This window comes from Chanodichthys erythropterus, chromosome 15 (assembly GCF_024489055.1).
Source record: "Chanodichthys erythropterus isolate Z2021 chromosome 15, ASM2448905v1, whole genome shotgun sequence".
In the NCBI taxonomy this organism is placed as follows: domain Eukaryota; kingdom Metazoa; phylum Chordata; class Actinopteri; order Cypriniformes; family Xenocyprididae; genus Chanodichthys; species Chanodichthys erythropterus.
This window is the reverse complement of record NC_090235.1, coordinates 27,002,821-27,030,124: the sequence shown is the minus strand read 5'-3', so window position 1 is coordinate 27,030,124 and position 27,304 is coordinate 27,002,821. Positions and strand designations below refer to the sequence as shown.

The window sequence follows — 27,304 nt, the reverse complement described above, 5'->3', positions numbered from 1 at the left end:
GATTTAAAGTGTAATTTTATTTTTGGTGTATAATCTCAAATATGATATTTTTTCATATCACAATAGTCTTCTGATTTCTATGGAAGCCACAAGAAAAAAAATAATTCTTTGGTAAATCATAATTATGATTAATTTATGACACGTCATAAGATTTAAAAAAGCTGAAATTGATATATGAAGTCATAATTATGAGATAAAAAGTTACAATTATGACATTCTAAGCTAATTAGTAGATAAAAATTTAAATTATGACATACTAAACCATAATTATGAGATAAAAATGCAAAATTATGACATACTAAGTCATAATCATGAGATATAAAAATTTAAAATTATGATATACAAAGTCATTATTAGATAAAAAAAAAGTTTCATAATGAGACTAAGTCATAATTATGAGATAAGTTAAAAAGGACATTCTAAGCCATAATTATGACACAAAATGTAAAAATTATGACATACCAAGTTATTATGAGATAAAAAGTTGAAACTGAAATACTAAATCATGATTTTTATGTAATAATTTTGACTTGGCATGTGATCATTTCGACTTAAGGTATCAGAAATTTGACTTTTTATGTTACGACTTTCTCATAATTAGTTAAAAAAAATTATAAAAAGTTAAAAATATGACATTCTAAGCCATAATTATGAGACAAAAAGTCAAAATTATGACATACCAAGTCATTATGAAATAAAATTGACATAATAAATCATAATGATTAAGTCATAATTATGACTATGTCATAACTTTAATTTAGTATGATATAATTTTGACTTAAGTGTCCAAATTTTTACTTTTTATGCCAAAATTATGACTTTCTCATAATTATGACACTTTGTAATAATTGTGACTTACCCCCAGTTTCACAGACACAGCTTAAAGGGTTAAAGTTAGTTCACCCAAAAATGAAAATTCTGTAATTTATTACTTACCCTCATGCCATTTCACACCCTTAAGACCTTCGTTCATCTTCGGATCACAAATTAATATATTTTACTTAAAATCCGATGGCTCCGTGAGGCCTCCATAGGGAGCAATGTCACTTTCTCTCTCAAGATCCATAAAGGTACTAAAAACATATTTAAATCAGTTCATATTAGTACAGTGGTTCAATATTAATATTATAAAGCGACGAGAATATTTTTTGGAGCGCCAAAAATAACAAAATAACGAGTTATTTAGTGATGGCCGATTTCAAAACAATGCTTCAGGAAGCATCAGAGCATAGTGAATCAGTGTGTCGAATCTGCTGGTCGGAGCGCCAAAGTCACATGATTTCAGCCGTTGGCAGTTTGAAACGCGATCTGAATCATGATTCGATACACTGATTCATTTATGCTCCGAATCTTTAAACCTTTAAGCTAGTCCCAGACTAAAATGCATGTTGCATGAGGCATGAGGCGTTTTAACTGAAAGTAACTTCTTAAAACTTAAAGTAACTGAAAGTAATATCTTAAAATATGTCAGTGCCATTGTTTTGTCTTAAGATGCACACATGTAATGTTTTTTTCTAAGGCACATTTATAAAAGCTACTTAAATGTCCTAATTGAACTAAGACCTAATCCTGGCTTAATCTAAGCCCTGTCTGTGAAACCAGGCCTTCATCTCATAATTATGACTTAATATATTAAAATTTCAACTCTTATGCCATCATTTCAACTTTTTATGTCATGATTATGATTTACAAAAGCATAATTTTTTTCTTATGTGGCAGTAATGACCTTCCTTAGATTTCCTTTCATTCAGCACAACATGTCATTTGGACAAATAAGGCACTCTTTGCTTTGTACTAATTGGCATCATTAATATTTTTGATAAGAGAATTCTTGTCTCCACTGTCACACAGGCTTGTTAATTAAAGATCCGGGTGTGTACTGTGTGTCTGTATAACACAGGCACATGACATAATTCAGTAAGAACCCAACAGCACACTGTCTCTCAAAGGTCAGGCTGTCATTAGAGTGAACATTGTCTCCTATAGCAGCCGCAGGTCGTCTTGTTATCCAAACATGCACTGATTGGACTCTCCCTTCTGGTGAATCACATTTCACCCCAAAATAAGACATTTACAAGAACAATGAGCTTGTTTCAAGATGATTTTGGCATTGTGTCATTATTTTCAGGACAACTAAACTCAATTCCTTCCATATTCTCATTAATGTAATGCAAAAATCAACTCATTTTTATTACTGTAAAACAGTAATTAAATGTTTTATTACAATAAATTTAATTCAGAACATTAAATATTTTTACAATATATGAATACTTAGTTTAAATAGCCTTTTTTTTCTACACTACAATTATAAGAATTGGCATGCAAATAATGTCAATGCAATTAATATTAATGGACCTAAATGGACCTGAACATACTTAAATAGTTAAATTATAATATTTATTATTTTTCTTTTAGGTTTAGGGCAGTGTTATTTTATTATAATATGCTGTTATCGTTTTTATTAATATATTGTATTAGATTTAATTTTTTCGTTTAAATTTTAGTCAAAATTTTAGTAACTGTTTTTGTCATTTTTATTGTTTTTTTATGTCTATATATTTTTTATTAAGTTTTAGCTTTTAGTTTATTTAGTTTTAGTTATTTTAGTACTTCAACAAACTAATATTAACTTAACTAACTTCAACAAAAATGATAAGTTACATACTTGGCAAGTAATAAGTTCTTGTCAATAAAATGTCATATATATGTCATATATAAGTAAAAGTACAAGTATTTTAGTTAATGGTTATTTTAGTATTTTAGTATGGTGTGAAAATGAATTTTAGTATGGTATGCAAAATAAAATTTAAACTAGATAATAAAGTTTGACAATTTTGAAAATAACAATAACAACAGTCAAATGTAAAATTTAGGAATTCACAATTTCTACACAACTAAAATAAGCAAATTTGACCATGTGAACTCCTTTGAACAAAATCCTGACCCTTTCCATCCACTGGATGGCAGTGTTGATTTTTGAGAGGTGGATGTAATGAGTCATAAAAGGACTCAGTGAGTCATCTGCATCTGGCTCTGGGAAATAGTCAAGCACAATCAGTGCTCTCTCTCAGTGGACCAAAAAGAGCTTTAATATGCTGTCGCCATCTCGAAACTCCATATGATTACATGTAGAAAAATGCCAATAAAGATTAAATAAAATACAAGCCAGTACATCAGCTTAGAAACTTTATTAACCACTTAAAACTACCTTCACTTGGCAAAATTTAAGACGAAAATTGTGGTTGGTCACATTGATTTCATATTTTTATTCAGAGCTGACAAACTACATAAGGAACGGTCGTGTCAGGGACTCTGATGTGTTCGGGAACAATGACATCACAAGAACTGCTACGTGAAGAGACAGACTGACAGCACACGTCCCTGTACTGTCACGTCGCAGATGGACACATAGCTTATGCAACTCTGATGGGATTGGAGTGCTATCATCAGTACAAAGATCTCATTGCTTTATTTGATATTGTCTACAGTTTACAGTACACTACTCATATAGAGCTAATAATGTAACGACATGGAAAACAAGTGCTAGTCACTATGACTATACAGCAAATATGAACTCAGGTGCTCACTTCCTGATGACAGGGATCCAGATGTCAGTCTTTGTGGCTTGTGAGGTCCTCATTATGTCTGGTGTCACCTAATGGGAGTCGACAAATCTTAGTTGTTGTTGAGGACCCACCATGATGCTGTAGAAAAAACACATTATATTATGTTATATTATATTAATTATATTAGAATTTATGAGAGATAATTTATATGTAATTCACCTGGAACCAGCATAGTCGTCATAATCTCTGGTGTCTCTAAGAAATCCACATTACCTCTCTGGAAGGTTTTGCTGTAATTGGTTTGCAGATGACTATAAATAGAAAACAAACACACTTTTCAGGCAGTTATATTACAATTTGAATATTTTTTTTTACTATTGATTGCAATAAGAAGTGGTTTGAATCAATGAAAATGAGGGAGTGACTTACTTCTTCCACACGTTGCTTTGCTCCCAGAACTCGTACAGTATGAAGCGGGATTCATTGGCAAGCCGTTGAACTGCAATGCTGCCGAGAGAGCAGAGCCAGTGCAGGATTACGATTAAACTGGTTCTTTTGAATTTGAAATGGCTCTTATGTGAGCATTTACATGTGGATGAAGCTCTAATTCTGTGTAATGTTTAAAGGGTTTCAAAAATTGAAGGAATGGTTTACCTAAAAATTAAAATGTTCTATATGACTTTCTTTGTTTTTGTGGAAATGGATACTTGAATGTATGTATGAGATTTGAAAGCTCAGAGGATTTGCAGCACATAATGATTAAATGAAAAATTTATTAGTTTTGGAGGGTTTTTTTTTTTTTTTTGACCCACTAAAAGGGATAGTTCACCAAAAATGAAAATTACCCCATGATTTACTCACCCTCAAGCCATCCTGTATATGACTTTCTTCTTTCAAACGAAAACAATTGGAGTTATATTAAATAATGTCCTGGCTCTTTCAAGCTTTATAATACAGAAGAGGATTAGGGCCAAGCAATAATAAAAAAATAAAACCATTTCGAGATTAAAGTTGTTAAATTTCGAGAAAAAAGTCGAAATAAAATGTTGAGAATAAACTCGTTAAATTATGAGAAAAAACTCGTTCAATTTCGAGAAAAAAGTCGAAATAAAATGTTGAGAATAAACTCGTTAAATTATGAGAAAAAACAAAACTTCGAGAAAAAAGTCTAAATAAAATGTTGACTATAAACTCGTTAAATTATGAGAAAAAAACTTGTTAAATTTCGAGAGAAAGGTCAAGATAAAATGTCGAGAATAGAACTCATTAAATTACGCGAAAGAATAAACCCGTTAAATTATGAGAAAAAAGTCGAATTTGTTCTCATAATTTAACAACTTTTTTTCTTGTAATGTAATGACTTTATTCTCAACATTTTATCTTGACTTTATTCTCAACAGTTTATTTTGACTTTTTTCTCGAAATGTAATGAGTTTTTTCTCATAATTTAACTATTTTTTTCTCGAAATTTAACAACTTAAATCTCAAGATGGTTTTATTTTTTTTATATTGCTTGGCCCTAATTCTCTCCTGTATTATAATGGTAGTGAATAGAGGATGAGATTTTGAAGCTCGAAAAAATGCAACCATCCATCATAAAAGATATCCACAAAGCTCCAGGGGGTTAATAAAGGCCTTCTGAAGCGAAGCGAACAACAAGTATTCCTGTCGCTTCATAAAATTAAGGTTGAACCACTGTAGTCACTTGGACTTATTTAACGATGTCTTTAGTACCTTTCTGGACCTTGAAAGTGGTGATTAAATTGAGTCAGATACCTCTCGGATTTCATCAAAAATATCTTAATTTGTGTTCTGAAGATGAACGAAGGTCTTATGGGTGTGGAACGACATGAGGGTGAGTCATGACAGAATTTTCATTTTGGGGTGAACTAACACTTTAAAAACCCTAGCCCACATTTACTTTCACTGAATAGAAAGAAAAAAAAAACAGCTTGAACATTCTACAAAACAACTCATTTTGTGTTCCACAAAAGGAAAAAGGTCATACAGGTTTGGAACAAAATTATTATCATGACAGAATTATCATTTTTGGATGAACCATTCCCTTCATTAAAAATAATGAGAATATTGGAAACTCATCAAATCCTTCATTCAATGTTCTTGGCGTGAAAGGTTGTCAGTGAGTCATTTGAACTCAAGTCAATTATCTAATAAGCTAAAGTAGAACTCTTCATCTAAGCCATTCCCACTGTTAATTAGCCAATTAGTAAAAAGCTCATGATTAAACCAGACAAGGGGTTCACCTTTATTGGACAATGTTCCAGAGAAATCTACTGCTACCTGACGTGATCACTGACATTTTTGTTATGTCTCAGTTAAAAGTCAAACCTGGACTGAGGGCTTATAAACACACGGCCACATGATCACAGCATGCTGAAATTTATTCACGGACTGTAAGCTCGCTGATGTTAACACGGGCTATGCCATCTGAGCAACTGGATGTTGTAGCTTAAATATTTCAAGGTTTAATTAAATTTTAATGGAAATAAATAGTTCAGTCATGAAACTTTTCCGAGCAGTAGACTGGTTGCATGGCCAGCCGATCTTTTTGTTCAGTATACATAATGTCAAGAATTGGCTCAACTAGGTGCAGAGCACCATAGGAATTTTCCTAGCCCTCCTCCTTCCCCAGCACCACCTGCCTAGATCTGCTTGGGGGTTCTACCTACTGTCCTTGCAGTAGCTTGTATCCTATTCCCTGTATTTATGTGCACTCATGCCAGCAGCAGCGTAGAAGATCTAGTCCACCAAAACAAAGCCTATGTACATTCCATTATTATCAATAAAATGTCCACAGTTCTCCAAAACTCTGAAAAGACTGAAACATCTGATTCATCGACTTTAAACATATGGATATAAATACTTATTGTTTTATTTGGCTTATGTGGAGAGCTAGCCTAGACTGACTCACAAATAAAGCTGTATATATGCAACAGACATTAACCCAGATGCAGTGGCAGTGTGAACTCACTGGAGGCAGCCAGTCTGGGTGCTGGCACAGTCAATGTACTGCCTGAGAGCCAGACGAAACTCCTCCACTTCCTCCTCCAGCACGGACAGCTGTCTCTGCACGATCAGGATGTGCTGGGAGGGAGGTCACAGAAGAGAGCAACCCATCAGAGAACAGCAGTCAGAAAAGATGCCTCATATAAGATTCAGACCATGGGTTATTTATAAAAGAGTGCAAAACTGTTCCTGGATCAGTTTTCTCTTGCAGTACATGAAGACCTGATTTAAGAAGTTATTCTGACATTATGTCTTATTATTTATGACATATTCCCTTTTAAAGATACAGTATAGATAATATATGAGTCCAAAAAGACAAGGTAAGAGGGCTGAGAAGCACTGGAAGAAAAATAAATTATTAGTTGGTGAGATTTTTATTGTTTTTGAAAGAAGTCTTTTACGCTCAGCTGCATTTACTTGATTAAAAGCAATAAAAACAGTAATATTATGAAATATTATTACAGTTTAAAATAATGTTTTCACATTTATTTCGCATGTTTTTCAAACATTTATTATTATTAATGTTGAAAACAGTTGTTTTTTTGTTGTTGTTGTTTTGTGGAAATCGTGATATACATAGCTTTTTGAGTCCCAGATCAACAATAGCCACTTTTTACCACCGAAATTACCTGGAACAATCTGTTCCAGGAACTTTTTCCCCCCAAACCTTGTGCTGTCTGCAGCTGCGTCTCATTTTGAAGGCTGCGTCCTCCGGAGGTTGCATTTAAAGGCTGTATACGAAAAGTAACCGTTAGATTGCAAAATAAGAAATAAATTCTAGTATTTTACACCTCACAAGGAATAACAGTCAATTTTATAACGGTTACATTTCTTATCCTTGATGACTTATGCAGCCTTCAAGTACGACCTCCGGAGGATGCGACCTCCGAAATAAGATGTAGCATGCACTTTCATTGCAGTTTAAAATACAGTGAACATTATGTCTGGTGGCGTAGGACTGTGTGCAACTTTTCCAGTTCCTGCTGGATTTTGTACTCCACATATAAGTTTAATAAAGCACCTCATCGTCGGTCCATCAATTTTTTTAAACTCCATTGTTGATTTAAATAGCAAACAACTCTTTCTGCCTGCACCGCAATTGACTTTTATTTAAATTTTTACCCGGAACCTCATTTAGACCCTGGTTTCTGTGGTCGAAACACACCGAGTACCACTCCAAAGTTCCTAGTTCCTGGGGAAAGTTCCTGCAGTGGAAACGCGGCTTATATTTCAGAATTAAGGGGGTCCAAAAACTGAATCCAGGAAGATCAAACAAGGGGGAAGAAGTTAGGTTGATCTGGCCAAACTAAAACTTAAAATTACCATATTGTGCTGTGATTCAGACCAGTGTTCATTTGCTGGCCAGAGGAGAACTGGACCCCCTGACAGAGCCTGCTTTCTCCTAAGGTTTTTTCTCCATTCTGACACCAGATGGAGTTTGTGGTTCCTTGCAACTGTCACCTCTGGCTTGCTTAGTTGGGGACACTTAATATTCAATAATGTTTGGGACATTTAATATTCAACAATTTGAGAACTATGAATGAGAACTAAACTAAGCTGAACGATGACATTTTTTTTTTTTTTTTTTGCATAACTGCTTAATAGATGAAGTGAACTAATTTAATAATTGATGATCTTAAAGGATTAGTCCACTTTTAAATAAATGTCTTTCTTTTTTTCAGTCGAAAAGAAATTAAGGTTTTTGATGAAAACATTCCAGGATTTTTTTCCAATATAGTGGACTTCAATGGGCACCAAACAGTTGAAGGTCAAAATTAGTTTCATTGCAGCTTCAAATTGTTCTACACGATCCCAGACATTATAAATAATGGTCTTATCTAGAGAAACCATCACTTATTTTCTAAAAAAAAAATACAATTTTATACATATTAACCATAGATGCTAGCTCTCTTCTTCTTCTCTATTTGAATTCCAGCAATGTAGACGCTGCTAAGTGTATTACTGCCCTCCACAGGTCAAAGTTTGAACTAAATTGTCATATACAATATGCTAGTCTAATAGTATATAACAATTTAGTTCAAACTTTGACCTGTGGAGGGCAGTAATACGCTTAGCAGTGTCTACACTGCTGGAATTCAAATAGAGAAGAAGAAGAAGAGAGCTAGTTCAAGATGAGCATTTATGGTTAAAACGTATATAATTTTAAAAAAAATTCAGAAAATGAGTGATGGTTTCTCTAGATAAGACCCTTATTTTTCATCTGGGATCGTGTAGAATGCTTTGAATCTGCAATGAAACTGTAATTTTAAAGGAACACTCCACTTTTTTTGAAAATAGGCTCATTTTCCAACTCCCCTAGAGTTAAACAGTTGAGTTTTACCGTTTTTAAATCCATTCAGCCGATCTCCGGTTCTGGCGGTACCACTTTTAGCATAGCTTAGCATAGTTCACTGAATCTGATTAGACCGTTAGCATCGTGCTTAAAAATGACCAAAGAGTTTTGATATTTTTCCTATTTACAACTTGACTCTTCTGTAGTTAAATCGTGTACTAAGACCGACGGAAAATAAAAAGTAGGAAAAATATCAAAACTCTTTGGTCATTTTTAAGCGCGATGCTAACGGTCTAATCAGATTCAATGAACTATGCTAAGCTATGCTAAAAGTGGTACCGCCAGAACCAGAGATTGGCTGAATGGATTCGAAAATGGTAAAACTCAACTGTTTAACTCTAGGGGAGTTGGAAAATTAGCCTATTTTCAAAAAAAGTGGAGTGTTCCTTTAACCTTCAACTGGTTGGTGTCCATTGAAGTCCAATAAATGGAGAAAAATCCTGGTATGTTTTCATCAAAAACCTTCATTTCTTTTCGACTGAAGAAAGAAGGACATGGACATCTTGGATGACATGGGAGTGATTAAATTATCAGGAAAATTTTGTTTAAAAGTGAACTAATCCTTTAACAGCGGAACTCAATCAACACTGAACTGACTTTAGCTGAACAACACCCGAAATTTTCTTGGGGAAATTTTCCTGTTTTCACTGTAAAACAATCTATATTGTATAAAGTGCTATATAAATAAAGTTGACTTGACTTGAAGAGAGACCCCTCAGGTCTTGAGCATCAGGTAAAGCCATGAAGTCATGCATCATAATAGCTAGTTTTTATAAAATAGGTTGTTGACAGGTGGCTGAAGGGAACAGTAAGTGAGAGTTCACACCCTGCGGCAAATGGTGACCTCTTCACATGCTCTGTGCTATTGCCATTTCCAATCTTTTATAAACTATCTTTATCTACAAATACACACAAATAGGGGAAATTGCATTTTGTTTCGTGCAATGTGTCCCAAACTATTCCCATATTTATCTGCTACAAATGAATGTAATGTCAAGTACAAAGAGTGACCTTTATACGTATCCTCAAATCAAGGAGATCTTTGAACATAATCAGTCACATGAACACAAAAAAGTAAGACTTGAATGCTAAATGAACATGAAGCGATGAAGCGATGAAATGATACAGATGCATTAGCAATGCTGAAATTGTTATTCCATGCATACGGTTTGTGCTAGTGAATGTCACAGTCTGTTTAGATGACTGACAAATGACAAATTGATGAGAGACTATTTAACTTCAACCATGAAATAGAGTTTCATAGACCATAGAGAGATAAATTATTTCTCATTTGGATGCGTGAGAACGGGCATACATACAGATGCAATGAATCAGACTTGAAATATCGCTTATTATAAAACGACTGCTTTCAATCCCAGAAAGATCACCCATTTGCTTGTTCGAAGGATGTCTGCGAGTTGCTCTTGAAAGACATGTGAAATAGGATGGGAGTGTTATTTGCAAAAGGAACTACTCATTTGTGTGTAATTTTATGCTTCAGCATGTCCAATATAATGTTGTATTGTGCCTCTATCGGCAGTCACGCATTACTGTGTTTACAGCCAGTCTCCACAGGGGTCCGGGTGCCACTCTTTTCACAAGCACAGAATCACAGACACACAACCCACCTATTTTAATGTCAACAACATCTTGTAAGCCTGAGAGAAAAGCTCTCTGAAAGTACTGTGCAAAAAGATGGCAGAGCCAAATGTGAGAGGAAGAGTGATAGACGGGGGAAAAAAAGGAAATAAAAAAGGAGTAACTTGGAACTAGTTTTCAGATCCCCACTGTTTCCTAGACGACAGGTGGTCGGTCACTGTGTGAATGATTTTCGGGGGAAATACAGTGATAGATAGGGTGACCGTAAATTACTTACTGATTTGGTGGTGCTTTCCAACACCTCCTCTTCCACAGGCTCCAAGCGCAGTTCCTGTGAAAGAAACACAAGCTAGTTTTTCACATCTCACTTTGAATCTCATGACAACATGTTAAGATGACATTTCAAACCTAAGTCAAAAGAAATTATATTTTGCATAAAAAAAAGAAAAAATATATATTTTTATGCATGACAATTAAAGGGATAGTTCACCCAAAAATGAAAATTTGATGTTTATCTGCTTACCCCCAGGGCATCCAAGATGTAGATGACTTTTTTTCTTCAGTCGAACGCAAATTATGATTTTTAACTGCAACCGCTGCCGTCTGTCAGTCAAATAATAGCAGTGATTGGGAACTTGAAAAATAAGAGTCGAAAAAACTTCCATAGACAAGTCCAAATTAAACCTTGCAGCTCGTGACGGCACATTGATGTCCTAAGACACGAAACAATCGGTTTGTGCGAGAAACCGAACAGTATTTATATCATTTTTTACCTCTAATACACCACTATGTCCAACTCCGTTCAGCTTCCGGCTAGTGAGGTCTGATCGCGCTCTGACAACTGAAGTGATGTCTCGCGCTCATTGAAGTATATGGGCGAGACATCACTTCCGTCATCACAACGCGTTTTTTGACCTCACTAACAGGAAGCTGAACGAAGTTGGACATAGTGGTGTATTAGAGGTAAAAATGATATAAATACTGTTCGGTTTCTCGCACAAACCGATCGTTTCGTGTCTTAGGACATCAATGTGTCGTCACGAGCCGCAGGTTTTAATTTTGATTTGTCTAAGCAAGTTTCATTTACTGTTATAGTTGAAGTTCCCATCTACTGCTATTATTTGACTGACAGACGGCAGCGGTTGCAGTTAAAAATCATAATTTGCGTTCGACTGAAGAAAAAAGTCACCTACATCTTGGATGCACTGGGGGTAAGCAGATAAACATCAAATTTTCATTTTTGGGTGAACTATACCTTTAAGGACATTTTCCCCCCAAAATTCTTGTTATTGTAATGCAAAGAAGTGTGATACAAAAGTGTGTAATACAAAAAAAAGCTGTTTTCAATTCCAATTCTCATATTCATTACCATAATACATTGGTATTTTTATTTTTGCAATTCCCATTATTTTCAATTGTTAGATTTTCATTATTGTAATGCAGTACTTTTTGTTATATTTAAATCAGCATAAATTATAGAAAGTAAATATTACCAAGATATTATTACCAAAATATTACCAAGATGTATTATAGTCTATATATATATATATAGAGAGAGAGAGAGAGATTAGGGTGACTAAATGTCCTGTTTTCATGTCCTGTCCTGGCTGTCCTGGTTGTTTTTTATAAAGTGAAGTAAATTTCCTGGTTTTCATTGGGTCATTAAATTGAGATTGAGATTTTCTGTTTCTGAGATTTTCGGTGTCCGAAGGCAGAGCATAATATAAGTGAGTTTCACAGACATGCGCGATTGCATGTCCAAATGAGAATATTAGTTCAGATTGTATCTCAAGACATTAGTGGATTATTCCATAAAGGTAACTATTCTCAGCGTCATGGCTGAATTATGGCTAAACTACAGTTGTTTACTTCTAGGTAACAGTTTATAATGTTTTCATTAATATGCACAATTTGTGCAGTCCTCTGTAACTGAATAACAGATACTTCGTGTAACAGCAGAGCAACCTTCAGTTATCATCTACAATGAGTTCAGCTCGTTGTGCTCTTCCTTTTGTACCTTGCGATGTAACAGCTGATAGGCCTATATATATTTCTTTATAACTTTCATGCTCATTTGTTAAGCAACAAAAAACTGCTGGGAAAGATCAGCTCTACAGCAAAATATAAATGGGAACACTAGGAGGATGAGGAAGAAAAACAGGATGAAGAGGAAAACGAGGATGAAGAAGAAAAGAAATATATTATTAGAAAAATAAATAACTAATAAAATACCTCTGCTATATTAGCAATCCAAATTTAACAAAAATAGCTCTCACAAACTTACAAAAACGAACAAAAAATATCTATATCTTTACAGAAGAGACATTATTTCTATCATTATTTAATTCATTATTTTTGAAACTTGTCATAATAAAACATGTTAGGTAATCTGAATTTGTGTCTTTGGTTATAGATAGTATTTTGTAATATAACAATTTCCTATACATACAGAGGCATACTTTAAATGTATTGAAATTATAAGGCATCTTTGAGTAAACTTCAAGCGTCATTTAAGTATCTCATTGCCGGGCGAGTGTCCTGGTTTTTGGTAATCAAAATATGGTCACCCTATATTATAGTCCTTATAGCAATTCTATCTCTTGAATTTTGGGTGAAATATGAGACATGTTCTTGACAGGTTTTGTGAGATTTGATGTTGGAAGAAAGAGTGATAACAGACAGCATTATAATGAGAGATCATGTGTGTAGTCTGTTGCCTTTTTCTCAAGACGGTCGATCAGTTTTTGCAGTCTATTGATCTGAGTCATCCACTGATTGTCCTCTTCATACAGACCTGCAGAAACACACATTTCAGCACACAAATACAGCAGCTCTCTCTCTTGCTTTTGCTTTTTTACTGCCGTATGTCTCTAGGAGGCATTTGCTCTGACTGAATGTAACTGAATTGGAATCAAATATCTCCTTATTAAAAATTTCTATCTATATAATCTTCTGAGTTGTGTATTTGTCAAAATTAAAACTAGACATAAGACCTAACAAATAAATGGGGAGGGGGGAATCCATAAAATATCCATATTACTAAAAAAAATATAATAATTTGCTTTCCAATAAAAGGTTCTAGACCGTCTCCCAACTCCCAACATGTATTCTTTCTCTTTGGTTTCACGGATAGTCTTTCCTCACACTCCCTCCTACCTAAACTTCCTTCCAGATCAGCTCTCAGCTGTATGCCTGCTGGGTGTGCGTATGTGCCCTTTTCTTCCTCCAGAGCACTGAGGCTGAGAATAATCACCTGAATTGACAAGGTTCAGAAGTGGGTTATTTGGAGACAAGCTGTTATTCCTTTGAAGTCTTCGATTAGATCTCCTTCCTGACCAGTGAATGGGCAGAACCTCTGGCTTCACAGGACCCTGTCTGTGATTGAGACAGCACACACAAACACACAATGAATTTGTGTAACTTTTTTTTTTTCTCACTTGCTCATTATTAGCTTCTGATTATTCCTAGCATGACATGGGAGTTCAAAAATAACTAACATCAATATCACATATGGTCAAGTTCAACCAATACAATTTCACGAGAAAACGTAACTGTTTTACGAGGTGGCCATTGCGTTTGAATTTGTATGATGTGAATTGAAAAAAAAAGCAAAAGCATAATGCCACCCCTAACCCCACCCCAAACATACCCGTCTCTGGGGCATATGTCAGATTATAAAGGAACACACATTCATACTAATTAGCCACCAATTCACCAAAATGGTTACGAATTGCCATGATATTGATTTGGGCCGACTGATAAATATCTTTTGGGATTTTAACACCCCTCAGAAACAGTCATTTTCAACATGCAGCAGGACTGAGTCTAAGGAGTGAATTTCGAGGGCGGAAGGGAAAATCTAAACAGAAACAGATCCCATAAAAAAAATGCTGAAATGGAAATGGTTGAAATGGTTTTCTGAGTGTATGCTTAATAATTTAAGCCCAAAGAAGGTTTGCATCCCTCCTTTATAGTAAGCCTATGGGTTTATTTCACTTGTTTTATTGCCCATAATAGCACACCTCCCTCCAGCAAGCTGCATGATTTGAGGTATCATTCATGTCCATAGTATAAATAGTGTGGGATAAGTTACATGCCTAAATGTAATATACTTTATGAGTTCCTTGAAATCCCTAACCAGTCAGCAATAATAATAGTGTTTCTTGCCTTTAAAAATTGTGTAATAATTCTACATTATCTAGGGCTTTTCAGTGCAGTAAAAGCTAAATGCCTATGCTAATATCATTCATACATTGCATCTAATTGAATTGCAATAGCAGAAACACAGTGTATTCACATGCAAATGATGCTTCAACATTTTCATCCATCATCAAAATGCAGTTCTTAAACATTACGACTACACTGATGCCTCTTTGATTGCACAAGACCTTTCTGCTCTGCTTCTCATGCTACCAATAAAAATGTGCAAAATAAATCAGTGGGATTCTTCCATGCTTGCTTCAGGAAAGGGTTGCTTTGTAGATGGTTTATGCTAGTAGTATTTTCAGTATTTAATTTCTTTTCAGAAATGGTGGTTAAATGTTTTTCTGTATTACAAAGGTCTCCGCACTAATTGATTTATGAGGTGTTTGTATAATGAACAATAAAGTATACACTTGACGTCTATCCATGGCAGCTTGTCTAATGCTACCTTCACATCTTTCGTATCCACCTCAACGTAAGTTAAGCCCTAAGCACCTTAATTGCAGCATTTTGTGACTTCTTGCAAGCATAAATAGACTTCATTACTAATTTTATGGTGACCATAAACCTTTTGTAAGATGGCTAGAACACACCAAACTGATGCCGACGAACTAGTGGCGATGAAAGTAGACAGCGTCTGAGTCCAAAGTTGCTCTGACATACCAAACTGACGCTCGACAGCCAACGGCCAAGTAGCATGTCAGTTCTGCGCCTGCATAAGATGCAATGCCTTTCCGTACAAGCAGGTGGCAGTAGCTGAACGGCAAATCAGAATGATCAGATGGCTCGACGGACCGACGAGCTCCGACGTGGATTCAACACATCGAACCGGCCGGAAAAAAAGCCAACGAGGACCAACTTAAAAGGATTAGTCCACTTTTAAATAAACTTTTCCTGACAATTTACTCACCCCCATGTCATCCAAGATGTTCATGTCTTCTTCAGTCAAAAAAAGAAATTAAGGTTTTTGATGAAAACATTCCAGGATTATTCTCCTTATAGTGGACTTCAATTGCTTCCAAACGGTTGAAGGTCAAAATTACAGTTTCAGTGCAGCTTCAAAGGGCTTTAATCGATACCAGACGAGGAATAAGGGTTTTATCTACCGAAACGATTGGTCATTTTTGAAAAAAATACAACTGTATATGCTTTAAAAACACAAATGATTGCCTTGAACGCATTCTTCAAAACGCTTACTCTGAATGTCCTATGCCTTCCCTATTCTACTTTTGGAAAAATTAAACTGGCGCCGCGTTCGTTCCGTAAGTAAAATAGGAAAGGCGTAGGACATACAGCATAAGCGTTTTGAAGAATGTGGAAAGCGGAAGTACGTTCAAGGCAATATTTTGTGTTTATAAAGCATATACAGTTGTATTTTTTTCGAAAATGACTGATCGTTTTGCTAGATAAGACCCTTTTTCCTTGTCTGGTATCGTTTCAAGCCCTTTGAAGCTGCACTGAAACTGTCATTTTGACCTTCAAGCATTTGGAGGCCATTGAAGTCCACTATAAGGAGAATAATCCCGGAATGTAGTCGGCCGACGAACAAAAACTGCCCGACGGCTGACTGTCACCTTGGTGTTTTCCTGCCTTAAAAGCAAGAAAATGTTGCTCTGAAAAACAGGGATCCGTAAGAGACACTAAAAATTACACTTAAACAATTTGATAAATATTTTAGCTAACTAGTACATAGAAAAAACAACATCCATCCATCCAGTAAGTATGGTGGAATGAGTAGTCAAAATAAACCCTTTTGGCTGATACAAGACTTGACCCTCACAATCTGGTTAAGGTTTTTTATGCAATGACGACCAACTGGTTGTAAAGTAATCATGTGCCATCAACCGCTCAAAAAGACGACATGTTTTGAAACAATGCCATTTTACTACGTAGTTGTGAGAGTGAAAAATTATAATACAAAATCTAATTATATCCATTGTTCAGCTGTTCTTGAGCAGCAAAGGAATGCTGTGCCTATTTTTACTCTGAGACAATGAAATAAACAGAGGTAGGCAGGTGTCAAAATTAAGGCTCGGTTGGTTGCTCATTATCCCTAAAGACACTGTTGCACAACGCACATCCTGAGGGGCGCTTACTCTCCGTGGTTAAAAATGGCTCATAACTGCATCAGCACACCAAAATCAGCAGCAAATGAATCAGAGCCACACAGGTGATTAAACTCAGCTGGAGTCACATCCACAGACCTGCATGAACCAACTGAAAAATACATGGAATCGTTCTCTAGAGATCAGTCAACTCTTATACACTCATGCATATATGCATACAATCCTAAAAAATAAAAGTTCAGAACCTTTAACATCCATGGAACCTTTCCACTGCATAATGGAAAATGGTCCTTCAGATTATTAAAATGTTCTTTGCAGAACTGTTCACTAAAATGCTCTGGGGAACCATATATATATATATATATACAGCTCTGGAAAAAAAATAAGAGACCACTTAACATTGATTTCTTGATTTCTGAATATATATATATATATATATATTTATTTATTTTTTAAGCGTAAAATGAAATGATGCCCTGTGAAAAACAAAAATGAAGCTATATCAGCAGTAGTGCTGCTTCCTAATAGCTGATAATGGTCTTCTTTGCACAAAGATGAAACCCATTGCTGTGAATGCGGTGAGCTCTCCTGTGAGGTTCATATTTGAGCTCATCTCCCTCGTTTCATCCCTGTATGCGGTGCTGCTCCTCAGAGACGAGTACGCTCTGACTCGACGCTTCAGACAGAATAGAGAATGGACCACGCTATTTCAATTTGTTGTGGCCACCAGCCACTTTGAGCACATCTAACACAGTGGGAATCAATCCCCCCTGACCAGCACACAATGAGCTGGTCGTGTAACACTAGAAGGCCTTCAGGCTCAAAATGTCTATACACTTCTTAAAAAACACTAATGTTATGAAACGTAACACTGTCATCTGTGACACAAAAGCATGGTGACATAAGAGGTTACACGTGTGTAGCCATGTGATGACATGCACAGGTTTGCTCTGTCCTTGTAAAAATGATTAAGAAGCCCCTTAAAGGGATAGTTCACTCAAAAATTGAAATTCCGTCAACATTTATTCACCCTCATATCATTCCCAACCTGTATAACTTTCTTTCGTCCATGGAATTTAAAAGGAGAATCCCGACGCTTCTCTTTTCCATATAATGAAATTAAATGACCATAGACTGCTTGCTACTTCCTTATGAAAAAGGAGAGTGCTTAACTTAAAAGTATTAAAAAGAGCCATAAATGTATATGTATATAAAAAAAAATGTACTTGCATGGCATATACCAATAATGAAATAAAACACCACTTAAGTGTAATTAAAGAGGGACAGGGGGACTTTAAAGTACATTTTAAATCATTATGTTTTAATCTTTTAACATGATTTAAAGAAAAACACTCATTTTGATGTGTTTATTAACATACTAAAGCACATGTAAGTTTCAATAAAAATGACATTGGTAAAGTGTTTAAGTTTACCATAAATGCATGTCAGTACGTTCGGCAGTACAACCATATTTCAAAGACAATAGAGGTAATTATGAAATAGCTTAAGTGGTTCAAAAAAAAAAAAAAAAATCAGCCTGTATTTCTGTAATAAGGTCTCTTTTTAAAAGTATGTTAAAGTGTACTTCTTTTGCACAAGGTTTATGGTGTCTTTTTGGATCTTGCCTAGTCACTTTCATTGTAAGGAAAGAGCAGTGTGAACATTCTGGCAAGGCAAGGCAATATTATTTGTATAGCACATTTCATACACAGTGGTCATTCAAAGTGCTTTACATAAAGAAGAAGAATAAAAATAAAACATAAGGAATAGAAATAAGCAAGGAAGTCTTAGGGAGTTTTTTTGTTGCTTTTGTTGTTTGTTGTCCGTCAGAGTGGATCTAATCCTCACACGACATGGCCGCTGTCTAGCATCCTGTTAAGGCCCTTCAAACTGGTAAACAAAGTTTCAATCTAACCTTTTGCCAAGACACCTTAAACTGCGTCACACAGCCCTAATCCCCCTTCCGGAGATATCTTATCTATGCAACACAGTTCAAATTTCCCCTCTGGAAAGTCTCCTGACTGTAATCCAGAGATACCTTAACCATGCACCACAGCTCAAATTTCCCCATGGTTTGTCCCCTTATCCAAATCTACCAAATTTTAACCTAATCACATTCTGCCTAACATCTCCTTTTTTGTTCTAAGGAAGAAAGATAAAAATTATTTGTGTTGATGACATGAGAGTGAGTAAATGATAACAGTTTTCATTTTGGGTGAACTATCCCTTTAAATGCCTAAATATGGGCTCTGTCAAAAATCATCCAGCCAAAAGAAAGTTCAGAGGGGACTTGGCATGGCACTGGAGCGGAGATATTTTGAGTTTGCCCATGGGATTGTGAGTGAAGCTCTAGACTTTGTACAGCTGTAGTAGCATCGTCAAGATCTGTAAAAATGACTGAAAATGACTTGTGAGGACTGAGAGATGGAGAGATCCAGCCAAAGTGAGTTGTTCTTTAGCTCAGAGATTGGCATTGCCAATGTCAATGTGATTTTACAAAGACAGTGTTTCCAAAATGAAATAATTGACCTTTAAGTTGTCATTGTACTAAAGCCAAAGTAGAGTAAATGTATGTCACAAATTGATAAACATTTAGAAATAACTTTGGTAACACTTTAAAGCCTAGAGTATTTATTGCATTTAATTATGTCTTGTAATGCTCCTATAATGCATTGTATGGCATCATGAATAACTGTAACCACAGTTATAATAATACTTATCTATTCATTGAACACACCTTTATAAAGTATAATGCATTAAAACATGACAAACAACCAGTTTCAATGAATCTGTGAATATTACAATGTATTTCATAGGGGTGGTTGATTATGATTTCACTTTTTCAACTTTAGTTAGTGTGTAATTTTGCTGTTAGAGCATAAACAACATCTGCAAAGTTACAATGTTCAAAGTTCAATGCAAAGAGATATTTACTTTTAAAGAATTTGCTGATTAAGGACTACAACAAACGGCTGGTAGGGACTTTTTTATTATTATTTTTTTTATTATGCAACAATAAAAAAGACATAATCTGGTAGGGACTACAACAAGCTTCTTCCCGGGTTAGTGACAGCACTAACTCTAAAATGTACATAAACCCTGCCCCCGGGAACACACAACAAAGACGACTAGGCCATGTTGGGCTGCTTTTGAGAAGAGGAAGAGTTGCTGTAGTAGAGTGCTGTTGCCATGCCAGACTGTTTCACAAATGAGGATCAATTGCTGGATTTGCACAACATAACATGACGGCACATGCTAATCGATGAGTTGAATTAACTCGACAGCAGCTACACAAATTTATCCACTAACCATTCAGAAACGTCAAGTTGCATTCTAAAAGTTGTAACTTCTTCCTGAGTCTCTCCATCCAACATGATCTCATGAGAATACGTGTGTATTTTTACATTAAGTGTGATTCTACCACACGTACATTTATTTACGTTTTCATACACACAAAAACGTACAACATTGACGTATTTATAGCACTAAAACATACAAATACTTACGTATTAACAGCAACAAAAATGTAAATCATCTAACGTAAAGTGTGCATGTATATGAATTCCCATGTATTAATATTAAAATCGTGCGGGAAACTTGTTTCGGGGATTACGTAATGTTAAACGAGACTACACTTTGAAACCTTAAAATGAATAAAATTTCTGTAATTGTTTAACCATTTTGTAATATTTAGTTTGTTTGCTGTGCGATTTTCTCCTATGCAGTGACTGACAATACAACCATAAGATACACCAAAGCACAAAATAAATTCACAAATCACATCCATTTTATTTGTTTTCTGTACTCCATATCTTTAGAATCCATATGTTTGCAAGGAACAGATCCAAATTCAGCCCTTTATCCATCGATCTTCATCTTCATTCTCAGCAATAGCGACCGTCACAGTCAAAGCCGCAATCGTTATGATTCAAATTTGAAAGAGCGCCAGTGCGCTACCCTCGAGAAGTGTTACGACATGGTTTACGGCACTAATATCAAACGCTCATTGGTTCTCACCTGCTTCGTCACAGATTGCAACATGCCGTGTTTCAGTGGATTGACATTTGAAATGAGTGCGCTCCTTCACGGAGAGAAGACAGATTCATAATTTCACAGATTAATAAATTAAATTCTGCTCTCATAAAAACTATTACCGCCAGAGAGGACTGCGACTGGAACATTTGAACTTATTTTGGTACCACTTTTGACATTTTCTCAAAAAATAAATGATTGTGATTAACGTTACGCTTGTTTGTCTGTTATTCATTTATTTATTAACACGTTATGTAGTTTTAAGAAATGGTTATGGGTAGGTGTAGGATTAGTGGCTCAAAATATCGTTTTAATGTTATATTTTTATGAAAATTGTCATTTTCCTACACATTTCTGTCCATTATGTTTCATTTAGGTTTGGGGTGGGGTTTAGGGATCTTACATTTATCTAAAAAATGATAAAAAGGGAAAATATACATATATTTTTATGACATGAAAGATTCGTAAATATTTTACGTTTTATTTGCTGTAAAAACGTAAGTATTTTTACGTTTTGGTGCCATAATTACGTCAGTATTGTACATTTTAGCACCTTTTAAAACTTACAAAAATGTACGTTTAGTGTCTTTTAAAGTTACGGATTAATATTAACAATGAGACCAGGCTGCACCATCAACTCTCTTCAACTCCGGTTTGAACAATGTAAGGCTGAACACCATTATTGACAATCGTCATTTTGGCTGGGTGAGATTCTCCAGCTTTATTACTGAGCAGTCGAAGTGCGAGCTGTTAAAGCTCCACCTACTTTTAAAAAGCTGGCCGGGAGCAGCAGCTCATTTGCATTTAAAGGGACACACACAAAAACTGTGTGTTTTTACTCACACCCAAATTTGTCAAGCTATAATAAATGATCTGTGGTGTTTTTTGAGCTGAAACTTCACAGACACGTTCTGGGAACACCAGAGACTTATTACATCTTGTAAAAGGGGCATTATAGGTCCCCTTTAACTTTGGTTATAATTATTTATGCAAAGACATAATGCATTATAAGTTTTATAACATACATTGTGAATACCTTTATAATGCATTATACACAAAGGCTTTTTGTTATCTTTTTTACTTACTGTTAAAATTTATGGCTGTTAAAATCATGAGTAATTATATAATTGTCTGATTAAACAATTAATATGATGATTTAAAGTTAAACAATTATATACAATTTGGTAAATGAATGTCCATGGTAAATGAAATTAAACATATTTTGGTAACAATTTACAATAATTTACAATAATATTAATGCATACAAAGAGAACTTAATTTCACAGATAGAACTTTGGATTTTAAAAATAACATTAAATAAGATTAATAAATGCTATAGAAGTATTGTTATTTACTAGTTAGATTAACCAATATAGTTAACTAATCCTAACAAATGAGGCCTTGTTGTAAAGCGTTACCCATATTTCATGTTAACTTTGCAGTTAAATAAATAAATAAGTAAACCATTACACAGTCCGCCACTGAAAAGGAGGAAAATAATACATAACATAACATAAAGGTTCGTAAATCCATCCATCCATCCATTCTCCAAACCGCTTATCCTCTTAGGGTTGTGACAGGGCTGGAGAGAGTATCCCAGCATCTCTGACCACAGGTGGGGGAAACACCCTGGACATATGGCCAGTCCATCACAACTTTTATAACTTTTATTATAAAAAAATAGGATATAGGTTTACCCTAAAAACCCACTGTGTTCAGTAACCATGATGAACAATTAAAACTAAAATAAATAAATAAGATTTATAAATAAAATTTGTGTAGAAGCTAAAATTAAACACAAGAGGGGTTGAAGCAACCCCTAAACAAGGTCTATAATTGTTTTACTAATAACTGCAATAAAATCTGTTTATTTCAGTGGCGCATAGTTATTAAGTTAGACACACTGTATCGCCTGCAGAGGCGATAATGAGGTAATTTAAATTTACCAATTACTTAGGATGCAACTGGCTATATCAGACCCAGAGTGTTTTTAAGAACAGACAGAAAAAGAAAAGGAAGCACTTCCTTTTAAAAGCCAACCTCAGGATTCATCATTTCTTTATGCCAGCTGCTCCAGCTAATTTTCTTGAGATCGTAAGGTGAGTGGAACAACACAGCTGCTGCACACTGAGAGGGAGGAGAGATAGTGGGCACGTTGTGACACACACACACAGTCTCAGGCACGCAGCTCTCTGTAGCATGCAATCATCCAGGTGCTGGAACAAAACAGCTCATTTTGCATTCTAAATTCTGCAGTCTATAAGGAGCTGACCCCTACGGTGGGCCATACAGCAGACCCTCCTCTGCAGTGAGTCAGAGACGCTGTAAGCTTAAAATGAGCTGCTAATCAACCGCAACACGCACACACACATACAGGTTCTGTTGATTCAGTGATGGTTTAAACTGGCATTCCTCCCCTTTCTCCACAACAACAAAGGCCTGGGTCATCGGTCTGCTGCTCACCTGGTCTATTAACAATTAATGCCACTGATGCACTATATAAATATTCAGTACCAAGAATGGCTATAGACAGAATCATTTTTGCTTGAGTCAGTGCACAAGGGCTGTCTACATGCCTGATGAAAAGTGAAAGGGTGTTTAGATCTGAGGGGACTCTGCATGTCCAGTGGTGCAGAAGAAATCCACTCAATACCACAAAAAATACTAGGGTCTGATGATTTGGGAGTGTGTGATTGCTTTCAGTATGGTCAATAAAGTCATATGTGTACTTTCATTAATCCTGTCACAGTTTAGCCACAAAAGAGCACTCATATTACATTTAAAATCTGAATAAAATACTGTTATATGTGATTTGCATAAATTTGAACATTTCTCAGTGCTTGTTCCACTCTGCTGTCACAGACAATTCTCTCTGCAAGCATGATGTTCAGCTTCTAAAGAATGATTGAAAATATCCACTCAACTCCTTCTCACTCCACAAGTTTGGTAGATATTGTGTTTAACAAAATGTAAAAGTGTGATCTGGGTCACTTGCCTCTCCTGCCGGGTCTGCTCAGCTGTGGTCTCCATGGCACACTCCAGAGAGCTCTGGAGAGACTGCAGCTGACTGGTGGTCTCCTTCAACAGGAAACGTGTCACAAACTGCTCCAGATGCGTGGCTTCCTGGTAGTCCTGCAGATTAAAAACAGAGTTTCCATTGTCACTGCTGCTGCAGAATGGGCTTTGGAGATACACTGGCCTTTTAGCCTGAATGTTCATTTTATATTATATATTATATTTATAAATATTTATAAAAAATATCATATATTAATTATAATAATAACATAAAGTAATAATAGATAATTAGTACCATTCAAAAAGTCACTTATGTTCACCTGCATTTATTTATAAAAATACAAAACAGTGATATTCTGAAATATTATTACAATTTCAAATTCTATTTTAATATATTTTAAAATGTAATTTATTCCTGTGATGGCAAAGCTAAATTCTCAGCATGTTTACTCCAGTCTTCAGTGTCACATGATCCTTCAGAAATCATTCTAATATGCTGATGTGCTGCTCAAGAAACTTTTCTTATTATTATCAATGCTGAAAACAGTTGTGCTGCTTAATATTTTTGTGGAAACCATGGCTATGTAAACAGCAAATGAATGAAATGAATGTCACAATGAAACAGCATTTATTTTTGTAACATTATAAATATCTTTACTGTCACTTTTGATCAATTTAATGCATCCATGCTGACTAAAAGTATCTTTGAATGGACATAATGCATTATTCATATAAATCTTATCACATTTATTTATAGAGTGGCAGTCCCAAAGAAATTAAAAAGGATAAAAACAAAAAGCTCAGTGTATAGGTTTTTGCATGAATGAATTCATATGAGCCAAGCTGATACAACTATCTAAACCAGAACATTTCACGCTATGTTAAGTTCTTTGCAGATACTTGCAATCAGGTACATGAATGAAACATGCATCATCTTTTCAAAAGGTACACTATGTAACTTTTTTGTTCAAAATTAACTAATTTAAATGGGTCAATACATCATCAATATATTGTAAGTGTTTATATTTTAGATCTGTCGGGATGGTTTTAACGGGGAATTGCATATATACGTCACTAGCCCATGCGTTTCTTATTATATAAAGCATTATCTATTGCGAAGGTTCATATTCATCTGCACAATCACTCAGAGCCAAAGCACAACCAAACAATGTTTTTCCGCAAAATGCATGTACAGAAGTTTTGCTTTTTAACCTCTGGAGGGTCAAAAGTTACATAGTGTACCTTTAAAAAATATAACTATACCTCAAACCAAAGTTCCAGAAAGCCTCTTCATCTTTTTGGATGTCATTTTGTGTCTCAAAGGCAGTGCTGCATGGGTATGTTATTTGCGGGTGGTACATCAGTTATTCAAAGTTAGGAATCAACAGCCGCCTGTATAATTATGTTGCACGCCAAAGCAACCGTGTTCTGTCACGAAAAGAAAAGCCATTATTAAAGCTGAGAACATCCCTCAGCTAACAGGACGCATAATTTTTCTGAGCTTCCAGTAATGAAACAGGTGCTGCACGTCTAATATGAACATGAAGATGTTGACATTCATGGGGAAATCCAACACATCCACCACCAACGCACATGTATTTACAAAGCTGGTTAAATGGACAGACCTCCACAATAACCCTCAGCTTGAGTCACAGAAACTAAGACCTCTATAACCTGTAGATGTTTAACAACCAGCGCATAATAAATCTTTTCCTTCCAGTGCCAGTGGCCGACATTTTCAGCCTTAGTCCAATAATTAAGGTAAGCAAACCATGTTAAAAAAGATGAAAACGTCATCTGGTAATAAAATCATAAGTATAAAAACAATATAATTTTATATTTGAGCTATTAATCTGTCATAACTCTACCTGAAAACTGGAGGCAGGAGAACGAGCACCAGTATGACATTCAGAAGTGAAGTTGCTGTTTATAGAGGCGGCCTGAGGGCAGAGACAACACGCATCACAGCAGCTGGTTTGCGCACCCACTCACATGGCCCTATGTAATAAACACAACGCTATCCATTGCCATATACAACATAACTATCTGTTGTTGGATGTGACTAATGGAGCTCATGCAATAGCGACGTACATATTATCAAGTGGTCTGAAGAGAAAGATCAAAGAAATGTGGCTCCTTATAGTTTCTTTTTACATAATTTTGCTCAGTCCTTTGTTAATGCCTTGTTTTTTTCACTATAACAAGTTACTGTAGATTAGCATGATTTGGCCATTTAAAATGTTATCAGCCCTAACTATTTGTTGCTCTGAGATATATATGAAGATATATAACTGTATTATATATTATTTTATTTTATATATATATATATATATATATTATATATATATATATATATATATATATATATATATATATATATATATATATATATATATATATATATATATATATATATATATAGGCCATATATATATTATTTTGGTCCATTTTCCCTAAGGAGAAAATGGACCAAAATAATATTTCCTTTATTTAACCAGATTTTTTGAGATTAAAAATCTCTTTTACAGAAGTGACCTGGCCAAGATGAGCAGCACAGCATTCTTTAAAAATGTTAAAGACACATCATCAGTACACATCAAAAACATTTACTTATCATTCTTTTCCTTTAACAGCTCGCTAATAAAAGAATTAAAAGTGTTCATCGACACCAGGGTCTGTAATTTCAAGTCATTTTGTAAGAAGTTCCAATCATTGGGTGCCGTGTACCGAAAGGCTTGTTTTCCAAATTAGTTTGTATAGATGGAACTGAAAGGATGCACAAATCTTGTGAATGCAAAGAATAAGCGCCAAAATATTTCTGTTGGGTAAGGGAGCAAAGATATGGAGGCAACTGGCCCAAGATAGATTTATAAATAAAAAGGTACCAGAGCTTACGTCTGCGTGTTGAAAATGATGACCAACCAACTCTATTATACAGCTCACAATGGTGAGTGCTATAGACACAATTTAATACAAACTTAAGGGCACCATGATATAAAATATCCAAAGAATTTAAAAGTTTGGAAGTTGCTGATTTATACAAAATATCTCCGTAATCAAGGACAGGCAAAAAGTGGCGGAAACTAATCTTCTTTTTGCTTTAAAAGAGAAGCAGGATTTGTTTCTAAAATAAAACCCCAGTTTTATTTTTAATTTAGTCCTTAACTGATAAATATAAGATTTAAAAAATAAGGAGTCATCCAGCATAAAACCGAGACTTATATTCTGTCACTACCTCTATTATAGCGCCCTGTAGGGTTTTAAGAGATGGTTGATTTGCCACTTGCTTCTTTGATCTTGAGAAGAACATTGCTTTAGTTTTTAACTTGGGGTTATGTAAGATTTTTTTTAAAGAAACTTTTAATTACTGTATTTCTGTCATGACACTTCTTGGAGAGTTTGGCATGGTTACGGGTATGACAATTTTGATATATCTTATATTG

The 27,304-nt window shown here is 35.0% G+C and overlaps 1 protein-coding gene across 1 annotated transcript in view; it reads right to left on the bottom strand.

Annotated features, from left to right (window-relative positions):
- Positions 1-3,619: 3,619 nt before the first annotated feature.
- The window catches only part of necab1 (N-terminal EF-hand calcium binding protein 1), a 47,114-nt gene continuing 23,429 nt past the window's right edge, over positions 3,620-27,304 (bottom strand). The window contains exons 5-12 of the mRNA XM_067411582.1: positions 23,838-23,978; positions 13,799-13,916; positions 13,263-13,339; positions 10,823-10,876; positions 6,559-6,671; positions 3,996-4,073; positions 3,786-3,877; positions 3,620-3,704 (exon numbers count right to left, since the gene is read on the bottom strand). Of these exons, the coding sequence (XP_067267683.1) occupies positions 3,676-3,704; positions 3,786-3,877; positions 3,996-4,073; positions 6,559-6,671; positions 10,823-10,876; positions 13,263-13,339; positions 13,799-13,916; positions 23,838-23,978 (702 nt within the window). The 3' untranslated portion in view covers positions 3,620-3,675. The remainder of the gene's footprint in view (positions 3,705-3,785; positions 3,878-3,995; positions 4,074-6,558; positions 6,672-10,822; positions 10,877-13,262; positions 13,340-13,798; positions 13,917-23,837; positions 23,979-27,304) is intronic.